At 44.7% G+C, this 17,484-nt stretch overlaps 1 protein-coding gene across 3 annotated transcripts in view; it reads left to right on the forward strand.

Moving 5' to 3' along the window:
* The window catches only part of LOC128764742 (arginyl-tRNA--protein transferase 1), a 48,870-nt gene extending 32,100 nt beyond the window's left edge, over positions 1-16,770 (forward strand). For all 3 annotated transcript variants that reach the window (XM_053874808.1, XM_053874809.1, XM_053874810.1), the window contains 2 exons: positions 11,459-11,579; positions 16,231-16,770. In XM_053874808.1, coding sequence (XP_053730783.1) covers positions 11,459-11,579; positions 16,231-16,409 — 300 coding nt within the window. In that variant the 3' untranslated portion in view covers positions 16,410-16,770. The remainder of the gene's footprint in view (positions 1-11,458; positions 11,580-16,230) is intronic.
* Positions 16,771-17,484: the final 714 nt, after the last annotated feature.

Consider the following 17,484-nt stretch of genomic DNA (forward strand, 5'->3'; position numbering starts at 1 on the left):
ACTCCAAGAAGACAAAGTGCCATTAAGCCTTTATGTTCTTGATACTAAAAAGTTGCGTTGAAATCAAAGTGTTGCTTATAAATTAGACTTTACTCTACTCATGTTGTCCCAAGGGAAGACTGGGGAGACCATCTGTCATGTATTTACTTATTAAATAGTCCATTGTAGTGCCCTTTGACGTAGCAGTGATACATTTCCAACATAATTCCTCAGTCATGTGATTCAGCCCTTTAATTCCCTGCCCTGCATTCTATCGTTATGACATAAATACTGAGCAGTTTGTAATGCAGAGAGGGCAAAGTGCCAAAGCTTTAAAGCTCCTTGGGGTCCAGCCAACATCGGGGGGCTGCCTGGCCAGTGTCAGACCTTCGTCTTTGTAGTCAAAGCTGGGATGGAGTGTCCCACAGAGCCCCACTGTTTAGGCTGGTAGGTTCAGAGATACAAGTGACATCCCGCCCCTGGCTCACGGCCCTGCTCCTTTGGCCCTCTTGTGTCGAGCTGTGGAGAGCAGAAGGTGAAGCGGCTGGACGCTAAATGAAACCGAAGGTCTTGGCCTTTCTGCCGTCTCTGTTTTCACACCATCTCTTTTGTGTTGCCAAAATGCCTGCTGAATTAACTGCCTTTGTGACTTAGACCAGAGTAATGGAAACTTTGTGGTTTGGAGAGCTTAATTGTCTGGCTGGCGGATATTATTAGTTTAAAATGTCTTTCAATTCTCTTGTTTGTTTGAAGCATTGTGGTCTAAATCTATCTGTGGCAATGCTATTGTGTTATTTTCTTTTACATTCGAGCCCAGTTTGGAATGCTTCTTTGTGTTTAAACTTAAATTTAGATTTTTAACCTTGAGTTTAACCATAACCAGGTGCTTTAGCCTTGACTTGAACCGGTGCATGAATGCATTCATTTCTCTTTGGCTCCAACAGCCCTCTCTACAAGTGTCCATGTTACATTGAGGTAAACACTGGCAGACACTGAAGGGAACTCGAACCACCTCTTAACACACCGTACACATTACTGACTCACAGAGATGGTGAGGCAGTGAGAGGGTTACATAAAAGTCACTCTTGACTTTTTATTATTGTGCACAGAGAAAGAATGTCTCGCTCTGAGCCCAGGAAACCATTAAATTTTCCGCAAAGAGGAAGAAAGACAAAAATAAGTTAAGGAGGAAGAAGAGGACAGATGGAGAGCAAGAAGGAGTGACAAAATGTGTGCCAAATGAGAGAAGGGTGAAAGGATGAAAAGGAGTGTTGGTTTCCCGGCGGTACTTCACTGACTTTTAAAGAGCCGGCCCGCAGCAGCTGCACCTCAATTCCTTTTTCAAGACCGACCCCTGCTTGCCCACAAACAACTGCCGCCATCAGAGTCGGTCAGCTCTACTGCAGCGGGCGTTCCACCTGCAATGTAACAGACCTGAAGTAAATTCATCCAGGTGGAAGGCCCTGTGAAAGGATTTGATTTAGGATTCAGTAGGTTGCAGCCCGACTGATGTTTGCCTTCTCATGACATCATGACCCAAGTTCCTCTATGTTCTGGTGGAACTTCCACCTGATGTACATTTACAATACTGGCCTTCACAACGAGAAAGATTAATTATAGACAAACATAAGTTACAGCTCTACGCCTCACAGGCAAGCCTTCATTTTTCTTTCTTGTTTTTCATCTTTGACATCTCTGGCAAAACCTTTCATTGCACAAATTTACGTGTTTCTTTATTATTAATCAATAAACATATTATAAATATTATAAATAATGATGTTTATACTTGTTTTTATTACTTTTTATTATTAGTTTAGCTACTTTTTCTGCATCTATTGAAGATGAGAATAGTCAGGATTGGTGCTAATTCATCAGTATGCAGCCCATGTATTAAGATACCACTGCCCAAAGAAGAATAAGCATCCGATGCTGGTAGTGTAATTCCCTTGTTTGTCTTTATGGAAATCTGCCAGTTGCTTTTATCTGGCCAGCTGGACTCCGCTCAGAGTTCAGTGTCTGGCAGACGCAACTGTCTTTCTCCGAATTTTAGATAATTAACCAAAAGTTTCACCCCCATGTCCTTTTGCAATTCTACTCTTTTAATGCTCTTCTGACCTACAGTTTGTTCTCCAGTTAACCTGGGTGGTCTTGTACTTTCTCTTATTTTTCTCTTATGTTGTCATTATTTTCTGGTGTTAGTCTTATTTGTTTTGTTTTCTTGTTATTCGTCTTCCTTTTTGATTAGATGCTGCTCTCTATGTGTGCGTCCTTTTCCTTAGCTTTCTTCTTCTTCTGATATTACTCTCTGTCCTGTTAAAACAGCAGTCAGGAGAAGGTCCAGTGATGTACGGTCAACATTTATATAACACTACTGTTTAATTCTTATTTTGAGGTAAAGGGCTTCGTCCCAACGTGATGTTGAACCGTCTGGTGTTGTATGAATCTCACCCTTTCTCTTCTGCCACTGCAAGTTTGGGCATGTAGAAAGGATAAGGACAAGAACACCAGAATACATATTTCCCCTCAAGGGGCCCATTCAGGCATCAAGTTATGTGTACGTGTGTGACCTCCACGTTCTGTGTCACCGTTACATCTGGGCTTATTGAGAGTGACAGTGAGTTTGAGGCGTTCTGTAGTGGGTGCGTCACCAAAGAGGCCCCACATTGCAGCCGTCATGTGACACACTTGTTTTCCCCTTTCATTTATTTTATTGATTTGTTTTCAGCCTTTAAGGTCTCTGTGTTGCTTTCTGCTTCACACTTCACTCTGGTCCAGGCATGTTGCACCCACCCAGCTTTCCTTTTTTTTTTTTTTTAAACGTTTTTTTGTTTCCATTCCTCATCAAGAAACTGCTGAGGCAAGAAAACCACCATGCTGGTAGGGATTAAGAATTGATGACCGCAGCTCCTGAGTTTGCAATCTATTTTTTTCAAATTTCATGCCAAGTGAGGCGTTTTGAAATTTTCATTTGTCTCATATTTGATAGTTTAGACCACTGTGTCTGCCATAGCCTCTGAGAGATTTGTAAACCAGAGAATGTGAATGGTGGACAAACAAGCCTTTTTTTGCCAAAATCTGTGCAGTCTAATTTGCAAAGACACTGTGTTTGTAAGGGCATAACATGAACAACACAATAATACCAATTTCTGCTGATGTAAGAGTAAAAGTGTTTGGAATAGACAGAAATGGTTTATAATGGATTAGATCCATGAATGAAAAGTGTTCTCCTGATATGCAGGACTATACTGTTCTATACTGTTACTCTTCCTGTCCATTTCCAGAGAAAGATTGAAACTACTTTCTGTCAGTCAGCAGCAATTTCATATTTCAGCGTTTTATCTTTTGTACTTCTCAATAAGATAAGTGTTTACTTTACAGCCACTGTGAGAAACATGTATGGCCTCCTATAAAGTCTGGCATCTGTGAGTCCGAAAGCCTGTTGCAGGTCTCTCAACAGGACATTTCTAGACAAAAATGTTTGATTTTATCCCTACAGGAGACCACCAACAGTCCCACTTTTGCAGAAACATTTGTTTAAAGTTTCTTTTTTTTTTTTTTTTTTTGGGTGGAGGCTTTTCTCTACCCATTTATGCCACCTCATCAGTTTCGCCCCTTGTGCCCTGGTTCGGTTGTGTTTTTAACAAATCACTTACAGACTGCAGGATGGGCTGGGTGCGGACGCCGCTTGGCACCCCCTAGCACGAGTGTTGACAAGGTGAGGGTACTAGCGAGCAGAGTTCAAGAGGTCAGGTCAAGAGATTCAGTCTTGCTGGGTTGGGAAGGACGTATTTGGGGGTGTACGGCTGGAAGCCGGATCAGAACGTGGGGGAGGTGTGAAGGTCACAAGGCTGAAAATGAAAGTTCGGAGATTGTCATGCTGAGTAGATCCAGAGCCCCCTAGCTGCCAGGCTGAGGTGTTTGCCTTGCCATTAACTTCACTTCTATTTATTTGTTTAAGCTGAAGCAGCTGCGCCCCTTTGTGCAGAATTCTGGGGTATTTTTCTTTTAGCAAGAGAGTGCATTCAGATCTTTGATAAGCAACACTGGGCAAAATGAGCCAGTCATAAATGCTTTAGAATGTGGGTGGAGGACCCAGTTTCTTGGTGAATTCTTTAGGTGGGGGTTTTAAAGCCAAGATTATATGCTGTGGTTATGACTGCGAGGGCATAAGCTGTGAGACAGGCGTATCAGACCTGCCTGCCCATAAAGACCAAATGAGATAAAGAGATAAAAGTGCCCAGTCTGTGAGTTGATGCCCATAAAAGCAATGCTATTGGTTCCCGGGCCTCTGTCGTAACGTGATCCTGTAAAAATATTTTCTCCTCATTAACCTGTCATCCATAGAGCCGTGACGCATAGCCCGGCGAGGGAGTGCTGGGTTAGAGGGGTGGGTGGCAGGATTATGGGAGTTGTCTAGGGGCCCGTGGGGGAGACTTGCTAGCCTGGATGCTTTATTTGAAGGGTATCCTGTGGTAATGTGTTGAGAAGGGTGAAAAGGCCTTGGTGGGCCCCGAGTGTTTTAACAGCAGTGGTGAGCATAAATCTCCCCAAAATGCAGATCCCAGACTTGTTCAGGACGCTCGCCTGGCCTTAGACACACACATGAACATATTGTTGCACCCTGAAGTGAAAGTGTTTCTGTGTGGGCCGTCTGTGTGTCCGCGCTACCCTGTTCTCTGTGTTATTTGTCTAGCTACGTGTGTTTGTGTGATCCGTCCCGTTTATGTGTGTCCGTCAGCAGGCAGCGGCCCCTGGCCATCACTGCTAGAATGCATGCATTTCAACAGTTCTGGAGCAATAAAGGATGCACATTGTGTATGTTTAAGAGAGATGTCGGGATCAGGAATGCTGTTTGTTGGTTTTTGTCCCAGATCAGGTCAGAGTGCTGCCCGGGCGGGTCTAGGTTAAGTCTGCTGGGCCCTGGGTCACACTGAGCATCTTTGTGTATGGAGCGAGTTCAGGCCTGGTCATGATAGAGACTGTGTACAGACCATGTGTGTGACTCAGTGACCGTATTTGTTTCTCAGGGTCAAACTGCCATCTATCTCTTGCATTGTCTGATAAGTGTGTAATCCAGACTATTTCCTATTCACTATTGTCCTCTACCTCCCATGTTGCTAAACAGGCTGCTTTTTGTATTACTTCTTATCTGTGGATATGCCTCAGGCCTAAGGCAACTGAAGTCGTCCAGGGTTTGTGACATCAGGCTCTTGGAGCCACTCTGTCTCACTGCGAAGCTCTTAAGACGTGCGGATATAGATGATAAACTGCTGCATGGTTTGGAGTCATCCTGTGGGTTAGCTGTTCTGATGTAACAATAATTTATGTCTTCTGCTCCTAAATACTCTGGCATGCTGACACACACTGTGTCACTGTTCAAAGCCGGGGTGTGTGACCAACGGGGCCAAAAGGGGCCATGTTAACTACGGGGGTTGGTGTGATCCCAAAATTGAAGAAAGGATTTACACGATATTTAAATGATGATGAGAAAACTGGAGGATTCACCTTGATTTTGTTGGGACCACTTGGATACAGTGAAGGGGCCAGGGGTCGAGTTTCCGAGGTCTGATTCAGTGACTTACCAAAACTTGATTCATTCATGGTTTCATGGTCCATCCATCCATCCATCCATCCATCCATCCATCCATCCATCCACCACTGCCTATCTCAAGTGGAGACATGGGTCAGCAGCCAAAAGAAATTGGCTCAAGCTTCGCTCTCCACGAAAACCTCTCCAGGTCTGCCCTGGGGCTTCCTCCTCTCCTTGTACATGCACTGCAGGCCTCAGCAGGTGGTTGCCTGACCTTTGGGGAGAACGTTGGCTTGCATGTGTGACCTTGTTCTTATGACTCTTGACCCCAAATTCTGTCATTCAGTCAACTTGTTCCCCTTTTAATTGTCTGTTGTGGTGACTATATTTATGATGTCTTCACTCTTCTCACTACGCTACCGTAAACAAAACAAAAACATCTCGATACATTACAATATTTAAGCGGTCCAATGCATACACTGATTCATCTTTTAAATCTTTCCTGCTCGACGTTCTGTGCAGTAATAATATTGAAGTTTCGCAGCGTGACAAACATTAGACTTCGTCACCACATACTGCCGCTCTCTGTTGTTTGTAACATTTTGGCTGCGCCGTGGATGCTGTTAAAGTTCAAATTAAATCCAGACTATGAACTTAAAGTAAGCTGGCGTGTCTTCAAAGCTTCTGAAGCTGTCCGCATCATCCATCAATTCGCATGCTTCCTGCCTCTTGTCTGCCCGGTATCGGCGGGGATTCACGAGGTAGCGATGCTGCGGGCGAAATTGTGTTGCTGTCATATTTCAATTTTCATACTGAAATATTAATATCTGGGGATATATACGTCTTGTTGCTTTGGCAGACTGCAGGCCCACGCAAAGAAGGCAGATGCACAGCACGATGCAAGTGTTCAATTCTGTGGCTAAACTAAAATTACAAACCTCTGGGTCCAATTACTGAAGGTCTGACTGAATTCTGATCAATCATCTTTATGGTCATTGTAAATCTAGCAGTGTTTTTGGAAGACCTGGTCTTCTTGCTCTGAGAGGAGGCAGTATCTTCATCGTGGTGCTTTTCTTCCCGTTTCCTGTCTTGATGCTGGCACTAGATTTCTCTCACACACTGTGTTGACACCATGATTTTGTATTTTATCAAAGAGACCAAGTGACAGCGTTAGCACTCAGGCATTTGGAGTCTCCTCAGCTTGGGGCAGGGAGGGTGCAGACCCAACACGAGATATGAGCAGGAAATCAACAGCAGATGTCTGCCTTGTGTTATGTGAATGAAGGCAGGAAAAATGGCCGACATAGATATATGGACACCCAATCCACCTCCCATCTCTGTCCTCCCTGCAACAGCTCTGAAAGTGAATCTCTTTGAAACCAAGATGCAGCTGTGAAAGAGTGACTTCACTTAACCTTAAGAAACTTTCTCAGCCAGTCATCCCTCATCCCCTACTTTTTAGTCTGCAAGATTTAGTTTTACTCCACAGAGAAAGACTTTTGTGTAAGTTAAAGTTCAATCTCACTCTATTGGTTCCTTTTCTAATTTATGTTTGAGTGATGAATGCAAAATTCCTGACTCACCATTTGTCTTAAAGAACTACTCTCCTGCCATTATTTGATGGATACAATTGTCTTTGTTGTTCTTTCACTCCTCACCCTTCCTTCAGCCACTCATTTAACGTGGTAGTTCAGAGAAGATCCCTACACTACGAGACATCCTTCAGGGTTAGGGGTTAGGGTTAGGTTTTCTCTCTTTCTCTCCCTCTCCCTCCCTCTCTGTCTGTCTCTCTCTCAGGATGTTTCTGGCAAGTTAGATGTGATTGTATATCTGTCCACTTCACCTATGGTTGATAACATTTTCTACAGTTTAAATTGTTTGATAACTAGCGATTTAATAGTTTAATAGCATTGGTAAACACTTGCGTCTGTGTTCTGGTGCACCGTTACAGAGATGGATTTTAGGTTTCACAAGGATTCCTTGGCTGCACCGGAGCGGCCGAGTTTGGTGTGTGATTAATTGCTTTGCTTATAAAATTCAAAGTTATAGCTCCAGGCATTGTTCCCCTCTCAAGGTGTTTAAAATGAGCGGGGAGGGGAGTGTAAATGCACTGGTTTGGAATATGACCACTCAGCCAGCCATGCCAAAGAAACTTTATTTCAGTCCTGTTTTTAAATATTTTCAGACTTGCTACTTGAAGTTCTGGTGCTTGTTCTTTTATTCATCTAGTTTCGCCCACCAATTTAGAGCAAAGGGTTTAACATCTGACTGAGAGTAGATACTACTACAGCTTGTAGTACTCGCTTACCACCACACTTTTCCCTCTCTGTTGACTTGACCTTCAATTACTTCTTTTGCACACAGTTATTATAGTGTTATAATTGCACATTACAAAAAAATTGCTTTGTTTAAGGTGCACACCATGGTTTACCATCGTCATTGTTGGACGAGCTAACCGGTGGCTATTTATTGTAATTGTGACCGCAGTATAAACGCTTTGGCCGAGCTCTACAACAATGATTTTCTTCCCTCTCTCCTCTTTATCCGCTCATGTTTGCAGTTCTTTTGTCTTATTTTGCAACCAAGTGCATTCTTCTTCACTCTTTCTGTCATTGCCAAGGTTTCCCAATTTCTTCTGATCTAACGTCCAACATCCTGTTTCAACACTGGGCCCCTCTGACCTGGCACTCCAACGGCTCCCTTCACTTCCATCAGCTCGCCCAAGTCCAGACCTCGATGACGCTAAAGACTGCTCGACGACTCATTAGCACCTAATTTAGTATCTCCCCTCCCTGCGTTCCTCTCATGTCCCTCTCACTACTCCCACCTTCTATCGCAGCCAAGTTTGTCGGCTGTTCATATTTTTATCTTTCTTCACTTGCTCCTCTTGCGTCGGTCCCTCCCAACAAGACTATTAGAGGGTGTCAGTCATCGACTTCTCCTCCATATTGGTCTGAACATGCGAGCGCAGGCTTGAAGAAGTGGCGGGCGGTGACTGATGAGTCTTTGTCAGAGGCTATAAGAATTTGAAAGTGCCACTGAAGAAAGGTAGTCCAAGCAACATCTGGAAGGCCTGAATCTGCCCGTCATCTGATCATGTGGCTGGAAACATTTAAAAACACGTGTTTAAACACATTAAATTCAACAAAAGCCACAAGTTTCTGGCCATTATTGTTCAGTAATGTCCTGACTTTTGAAGATTTTTACGAATTGGTTCAGTCCATATTTTTATCACTTGGTGAAGAACAGTAACGTCTTATGTTCCCAACAGTTCTATCACGTCCGACAACATCCACTGTTGACAAAAAGGTAAACAGATATCAAAATCCTCAATGCTCCCGCAGCTTTGAGGCTTCCTGAGTCTAAGTTGGCATCACCCAGGGATCTGAGTAAACAGTGACGGCATTCAACATTTAGATAAGGAGACAGATGTTGTAAACCGACGGGCGGAAGACACGTTCTTTAGTTCATTGTTGCAAAGATGTAAAACATCAAGCTGGAGGAAGGAAGTTATGAAGTTATTGCAAGTGAGTTTTTACTAAAAGCATTCTTGAAGGTTCGGACTGCTTATTATATGGAGCAAAATGCCATAGGATGATAGTGGTCTAAATCTGCACCCTCTGCATATTTTGGCTTGAAGATCTCCATTATCTAAGCAGTACATTCAAATGCTATAAAAGAACAGAACCTTAATACGAACTCTCACCCAGGGCAAGAACAGAGAAGAGCTTTGTAGTTCTGCTTATTATTATTATTGTGTTCAAGGCAACTAACCAAAGAGCCGTAGACACATGGTGACTTGTATGAAAGTTCCGACCTTCCAAAAAGTGAAAGCAGCTTTGCAACTCGCACAGAATTATTCAGGGCTTTCAGGATTCCATCAGGCTGAAGTTATGACATGTGTCCTCGCAAAACAATGGGTCCACCACATCAGGGTAAGAAGTGATAAAGCTCCTGGTCCGATTAATAAGGACAAGATCTTTGTGGTTATAAACCAAGTCAGGCGATGCAAAGGCTTTGAACTCCTGCTACAGAAAGGTCATCGCTTTCTCTCTGAATCGCATAAATATTTCAGGAGAGAAGATTGACAGAAACGTTTTCTTTCCCTTCTTTTCCACCCGCTGATCCGCCAACCACAAATATTTGTGTATTCCATTCTTCTCCGCGTTCATCATTTGTTTTCATTTCTTAGAACTAAATAGCTGTTCCATCAGCACAACTGTTATGTTTTCTGGCCGGCTCACTGAAACATTAACAGCAGAAGACGGCCTCGATTTTCGGAGGTTTAGATTTCCTGAGAGCGAGTGCTCTTTTGTTTTCATTCTTCCTGCTCATTTTTCTTTCCTTGTTCCCGCTTGCTGTTCACACCTCACCCGTTCCTGCCTCTCACTCAGTCTGTTATCAGGTTGATTTGAGGTTCACTTTCAGTCCGCTCTGGGGTGTGTTTGTACTGCAGTGCAGGTGTGTGCGTGTGTGTTCTTTTGTATGGAGGCATGTCGGGCTGCGGTGTTGAAGGAGTGTATAGAGGTGAGCTAGAGTGTGAGAGTGTCAGGGCGTCTGTGCTGACAGTTGTGGAAGGCTGTCGGTTGTTGGGACACGGAGAACATCCGATCGATGCGTGTGTCCATTACATCGAGAGATGAGCGACATTCCTGCACCACTCATCTTTTAGCAGTTGCACTTAACGCTAACTCTTGTCCTCCTCACCTCCGTTTTTCACCTCCACCTCATCTGTATGAGTTTGCCAGCAAATGCGGACCTCCCCTTGCACGCTGTGCAAAGACAGGGTCGAAGTCAACTTGCTGATTCATACAACGTTTGGCCATAATTTTGATTCAGAAACTCTTAAAATAGTGCGGTGTTTGCCCATCCGTAAAATACTATTTAAACCATGAGGAATGTTTTGTCCACAGAGGCCACTCTGTGGGCCAGTTGCAGGCGCCGACTTGTTTACAGAGCTATCTGTGCGTTTTGTGTTTGTTTGGAGCTCTGTGATGGAACGCAGGACCCCCCCGCCACCCCACCCTCTCTCATTTTGCGGCACTGTCTGTCCCTCTCTCTGGTCTTCCCTGCAGCTGTTTTTGTTCAGCTCGGTTTGCTTTTCCCTCCTATATGTTGGGTCAAACGCAGACTTGCACCCTTTTCACATCACAGTGCGTTTTCAGTGTTTACACTTCCTGTTCTACATGGTGTTCCACGGAACACCTGAGACAAAGACAGTCTGCTTCAGACAAAGAGGTTTCACCCGAGCTGTTATCCATCCAGCTGATACTGCGCAGGGTTACAACTTGTCAAACCTTTGACCTCCTTCTGTTGAGTGCTGTTGTGAGGTTGAAGATGTTTAAGCATTTCTTCAGCGAATGTTTAGTCTGTCGCTTGCAGCACATGATGCAGACACGTAAGAACCTATTTTTCTGCCGCACTCTTGCATAGATTTAAGTGTTCCTGTATGTTGTATGCAGTAAGCACTGCTCACTGCACTGACAGTCAAAGGACAAATAATCCACAAACCCAAACCTGTGCAAGCCAATGAAAGCGTTGTAAAACCTCAAACCACATTCTGCTACTGAGTATTCAGCCAGAAATCATTGCGTGGTAAAAGGGAATTTTAATAAAATGGGAATTTTCATTCAACTTGCAAGAGCTTAAAGATAAGTCGTACCTCAGTACATATAAAATGGCATCAGTAGTTTGATAACATGATGCAAGGCCCCGCCCACAGGGAAATAAGGTCGCTCCTGGATCAGACATCTGGGGTTGAACCTGAAAAGTTAGCATCTGTGCGCTGACAGACTTGAACTTTTTCAACATTATGCAGAATTTTATAACTTTAGCACGAATGCTATCCCAAATAGCACAATGTATTTTGGCATGTGTTTTCATGTGAACAAAATGATGGGAAGGGCACTTCTCAGACACTGACAGGTCCTGCTTCGTCCTTTCCCCCAGGGTCAGTACCGGCCTTCGGACCTCCTTTGTCCTGAAACCTTCATCTGGGTACCAATTGAGCGCTGCCTACCCCAGCTGGAGAACTCTCGCTATGCTCGCTTCAACCAGGACCCTGACGCAGGTACACCAACACGGTTGCACACCATTCATGTCAGGAATTAGGCATGAAAGGATCCGCTCGGTCTGGCATGCATTACTCCTCGTACATCAAGTTCTAACAATCCGACGCGATAAGCCGTGTCATAATGACTTTAGTTGAAACGTTTACAAAGGGGCCATTTATTTTAGGCCTGAAAGTAGATTAGATAAACACATTGTGGGTTGGAGGGATTAAAGAAAACAAGTTCGAAAGTGCAGGACAGCTGTGTAACATGTTGCAGGACACTGAATGAGATCTTGAGCGGATGCACAATTTTACACAGTTGATGTCTGATTTCTTGATCATGACTTAAAAATAAAGTGAAGCGGAGCAAGATTATTTTGCCCTCTGGCAAAATGTCCATATGTTGTGATGGATGGGGTGGGAATAGATGAATAATCAGACGTGATATGAATCCTTTTATTGTGATGAGGAGCGGAGGCCAGAGCTCTATGGCATCACAGGAGAGCGGCAGGTAATAAAACTTGTCAGAGGTCGGCGGGGGGGGATTTATGAATATGCAGACTTGTGAGGTCATACTTGGACTGGGCATGCTTTCATGCTGCCTTCTTCAGCTTCAATATGAAAGGATAACATTTGGTTTAATAAACTCAGTGTCCCATGTCCAACTCACCTTCTTGATAGAAGAACATGACGTCTTTGTGTCTGCATGATTTCCAGAGGGCAAAGTGTCACTGTTGGTGTGAATTTCTCCGTGGTCAGTCTGTGTTTGTGAGTCCCAGGCTCCTGCAGCGCTTCCCTCTCTTTGTGCGCTGTTGATCTTGGACAGACACGGACGCTAGCTGTCCAAACACGATGTCAGTGTATATCAGTGCGAGCGGGCTTGATCCCGAACTATCTGGGATGTTGCCCGGGTGAGGGTTTGGAATCTTTCTCCGTGCGATTGCTGCCAGAGCAGCAGTGGCGTGGAGGTTTGCGTTTCATCCTTGAGTACACTCAGTGGTCAGTCCTGCCGCGTTCAGGTCAGCTTGCTTTCGTCATTACCACATTAACATCGTGGCATGATATTCAGGCCTGTAGGCCAACCCAAATTTGCAGTTGGCTATTTGGCCTGACCCAAGGCCTGTCAGTCAGAGCTGCTTCGGTCATGACTTGAAGTTGTTTCTCTTTGTCTTATAAATTAACTACTGTGTTCAATGTCCTCAGAAAGGCCGTTGCTCTGGCTGTCCTGCATGTAGTTTGTAGAGTTACAGTCATTGTATTTGTTTTGCACAGAAGTGAATCCCACTGTTTAAAAAGAAAAAGGGTCCTGCGCTGAAGCTTGTGTGTAGCAGGCAACTTTACAGGTTCAGCTGCGTCGTCGTTGTCGTGCTTCTCCCTGTGAACTGGAACTCCTGGGTGTTCCTCATCTGTTCCGGAGTGACCGCGGTTTCAGAGCTAATGAGGGAGGTGTCAAAAGACAGATAATCTAAAGTTTACTCAACTCTGTTCACATCAGCCTCACATTGATTACAAGGCTAGCACTGACACTTCCAGGGCCCCGGGGCCTGAGTGGGGCCGCCGTCGACCGTGGTTCCAGAACGCACTCACTCATTTGGCTCAGCAGATGTTTGCTATCCCACACACTCATAATCAGAGTTTATTTGACAGTAAAGAGACAAGGGCATTGACTCTTCATTAGCGTAAACAGCAGTTAGCATGCGGGAGTTCAGTTGTCACCTTCATGTGTGGAGCATTGTCTTAGATCAGAGGCTGTTGTTTATTCTATTTATTAGTAGCCCAGCACTCATTTTCTTTCTCATCAAATCAGGCCCTATTTAAAAATTGGATGCCTGTATCAAAGTATTGCCTACACCTTGGTGTGTGGCCACAGGACACCTGCATGTGTCTACCTTGGGGATGACAAAACAAGCTTGCAACTACACAGAGGTTTCAGCTACATCCACTTGGAGCCACACATTTTCCATGCCGATTTCAAAAAAGTTCTCCCTGAAGACAGAGAAGAAGCTGTTGCGTCTGTTCACTTAGAGCCGCCGAAAACAATGCCAAACATATGTCAGGACTTTGTGGTTGCTCTAATACTAACAACAAATTCAGTAGACTACACTGCACTTGTGCACGTATAGTTTGTGCAGATAAACAAATACAATTTGACATTTTGCTAGGTCAACAAGGCGTTTTCAGTCTATACTATTAGCCAACTTCAAGCTTTCTTGCGATTCTTGTACCTCTGTATGCTCCATTTATCCTCAATGGGAAGTTCTCAGTGCTTCTGTTAAGCTCTTTTCACACTCAAGATATGCTAATGTGTCCGAATAGATCTTGGTCAGCCTCAGAGATTCAAAGCTTCAGCATCAACTGAGCGGATGCTTGCTGACACGAGAGGCTTGAACCCGGCTGTTCGCTCAAAGAGCTGCCTCCTCACTACAACACCATCTTGCCCTTTCTCTTTACAAACCAAACCCCGGCTTGGATTTATAACATCAGGTCATAGGAAGTGGTCATATCCACAGAATAATCCGCCTTTTAGCTCCATCCGGTGTCAAGCAAGTGTTTTGAAACTCTGAAGTGGATGTAAAGAGAGAGGAGTGTGGTGAGGTGCCAAGGTCCGTGGCCCTGGTCCTGACCTTCTCACTCCCATATCGACCCACACCACTCCTCTTCCCCCGACCCTTGAACCCTGATCCTGGAGAGCTGCGACCTCTAGAGCTGCATGTGGTGGTTGAACGTCCGGTGAGCCTGCCAAGGGCAAAGCTCTGGAGCCGCTCAAAGTAAAGATGAGGATGAGTTGAGTGGAGAAAAGAAGGAAAGTTGTTTATGTCCACAGCGGATGTTTGGATCGCTCCAAGTCGGAGAGGCAGACGGATCCGGGTTCAGGTCTGGATTGCGGCTAAGGTTAATAGAGCATCTTTCAGCTGCGTGCAAGAAGTTCACGACCCAATATCTACAACAGACCCTTGCCAGCTGGTTAAGTGGACTGTCATTCTGATGAAGAACATACAGTGGAGAAAAGTGCTTAGACGGACAGTTCTGAAGGCTGCTGAACTCATCCAGGAAGCTGCAAGCCTCAAACTAATCTCATGCCTTTGGGACTAAATAATTCTTCTTGAAGCAAAATGATGCTCACGTGAACTTGCATAACGCTTAAAAAGGCACTTGGAACTCTGCTGTTTTATCTAAAGTTTACGTCAAGCAAACCTCAATAACCTGACACAGCAGTTTTTGGAGAAGAGCCCAGCGCTCGGGGCTTATACATAAAACATGAAGCAGAGTCTCTGGAGACTTTTTTGTATTCCTCAGGCTGCCTCGTCAGGTATTGACCACGCTGCTCTTTAGATAACCAGAAGCTTCATGTTTAGTTAAAACTCTAACGTCAGTGCACAGATTTTTTTTTTTTGGTAAAAGGACAGGAGCTGAAAATGAAACTGCTGATATAGCCTTTTAAATTGGTGTTTTTAAAGCAAAAAACGTGACCTGGTTTCTCATTTCCCAAACACTTGATACAGAACCTGAAAGTGTATTCAGTCTATGCGATTGAATACGCTTTGCATCTTCTAATGTGTAAAATGTGATGTATCATTGAGACACTGTACAAAATTGACAATCGTCAGCATCAGTAAAATCTGAACGTTCATGTCCTGTTTTTAGCAACACGTTCTCACTCCCAAGCGTCAAGTAGTTACTCTTTTCCTATAGACAACTGTGTCGCAAAGTGATGCTAATCTTAACCCTAGCACATCCTATATTGACACGTTAAGGCTTTTAATTGACCCACACGTTTCGTCTTCCACAACATTTGGACGTCTTGGACGTTATGAGCAGCGTGTCGCGTACGACGAAAGAGAGGTCGAGGTTAGCCATGGAATGACGCTCCTTCTGCACTGTATTACCAGGTGTCCCTTCGAATATATAAAGAGCATAAAATGACTGTCGCTTCATTCATGGGGACTTCAACATCAGTAAGGCAAAGAGCCACACAAGATGCCATATATACCAAGTGACATCTTTGTGGACAGTCACATGGGAAAGCCCTGATGCATGTTATGTGTCAACATGCATCAGGGAAGGCTGAGACTGGAGTCGACATTGGACGCCAAGGTTGACTTGAAAATTATTGCTATTTGACGCCTTTGGGAGTCAGAACGTGTTTATGTTTTTCATATATCTGTGAGAAATACTGAGGAAACCGAACTATAAGGAAATAATTTCAGGAGGTAAGAAACCAAGCTTGAATAGTGATTTCTCCCTGGCTCCTGAGAAGAGTGCCCTCTCGTAAATCAAAACAAGGCAGCCGTCAGATATTAGCAAACCAGATGACATCAGCAGCGTGGTGAAGAAAGAGCTCCACAAATCAGCACCAACCTGAGAGCCATCACCCTGGTCAGTGTGGCAGTCAGCAGTTTAAGTGTTAATTTGTTCTGCTCTCCAGAGGCAGAGATTAGCTGTGTTTTCACTGGTCAGATGGGACTTGGCGTTGTAGGACTCAGGACCTAAGGAGATGCTAGATTTGGCATGGACCCACCACCAAAGCCAACTAACAACCCGCTCATTTGCCAGGACCTTTGGTTTGGAGGAAATAAAATTACGCTCGCAATAACAACTTTTCATTGCCAAGTGGACTGCAGCGATGGAGGCGATATGAGGAGTTCATGATGTTGTTCCGTGTGCACAGGCGACGCCCGCGCGGTGAAGGACGTGGGCCGAGCCATGGTGCTGTACAGGAGGACCGCCATGCCCTACGCCGCCTACTCACGCAAACGCAAGGGCTCCAGCGATGAGGTGGAGGTGAAGCAGTACGCCAGCTTGGTGGGCCAGAGCTGTGCCGAGAGGATCCTGCTTTACAGAGCCTGAATAAACCGAACCTCACCAGTGGACCTTTAACTCAACCTGCATTCACTTCCCAGCAATGATCTGTCTGTCTGTCTTTAAAGTGCTCTCTGCTTTTGTCTGCTCTGTTTAGTTTGTGTGGCCGCTCTCTGAACATAAGGACATTTTGGTGCAAGTTTGAAGCGATGAAATTCTTATTTACCTTTTTCATGTGAAATCATTTTCATGCTTTTAGTTGTCGGGGGCTGAGCCTTATGGTTTTACTCAAATGTCATAGAGCAAAGTTTGCTTTTTTTCCTGTTCTATTTATATGATTGTCTACTTTTCTTTGTTATTGGAAAAGACATGGAAATCAAATAAAAAGCAGTTGTTTCCTTGTTTTGGATGTTGTTTCCTTTGCATGGTGAGTATAACAACCTTTGCGACTTGACTCAAGAACTGAAACTGCGTCCATCCTCTGTCACTCAAAAATAACAGAGACCTCCATCTACAGACATTGAGTCACAAACCAACCTCCTTCGTTGAGTGGGGGAATCCCCGGAAGGACAAGGACAACATGCCAGGTCCTCACAGGCTGCTAGTTCAAGGGCAGCAAGTCGTCTCCTGACATAGACTGTCTTCGTAAGACCAAGCTCTCTTGGTCTCACCCGCAGCAGCTGGATCAGTCCCTCCTCCTCACCACTGTATTCCTGCCATCCTGCATCCTTCTGCTTCACGAACAGTCCGTATCCACAGGACAGAGTGAGGAGCTAATTCTCCGAGATGGGAAGAGTGATGCTGGCAAGTGGCCACGCTGGACTCGCTGCTTCTCTCCCACATTAGACATGCTTCTCTTGGACTCGACGCACACACACACACACACACACTCCTGGCAGTGTCAGGAACAGTTAGTCTTGGTGGACACCACACACGAGGGCATGTGCCAGGGCTTTGGCGGACCTCTCTCTATCACAACCCTGGACCGCTCTCGCTCGCCTGGTCCATACAGCTAATGAGTCCTAAACGCTCGGCGCGAGGACTTTTTCAGGATTACGCTGACATCAAAATTGTGTCACTGCGCATTATCCTTATTGAATTAGGAGGTCCTGCTGCTGAAGCC

The sequence above is a fragment of the Synchiropus splendidus genome, chromosome 9 (assembly GCF_027744825.2).
Source record: "Synchiropus splendidus isolate RoL2022-P1 chromosome 9, RoL_Sspl_1.0, whole genome shotgun sequence".
Taxonomy (NCBI): Eukaryota; Metazoa; Chordata; class Actinopteri; order Syngnathiformes; family Callionymidae; genus Synchiropus; species Synchiropus splendidus.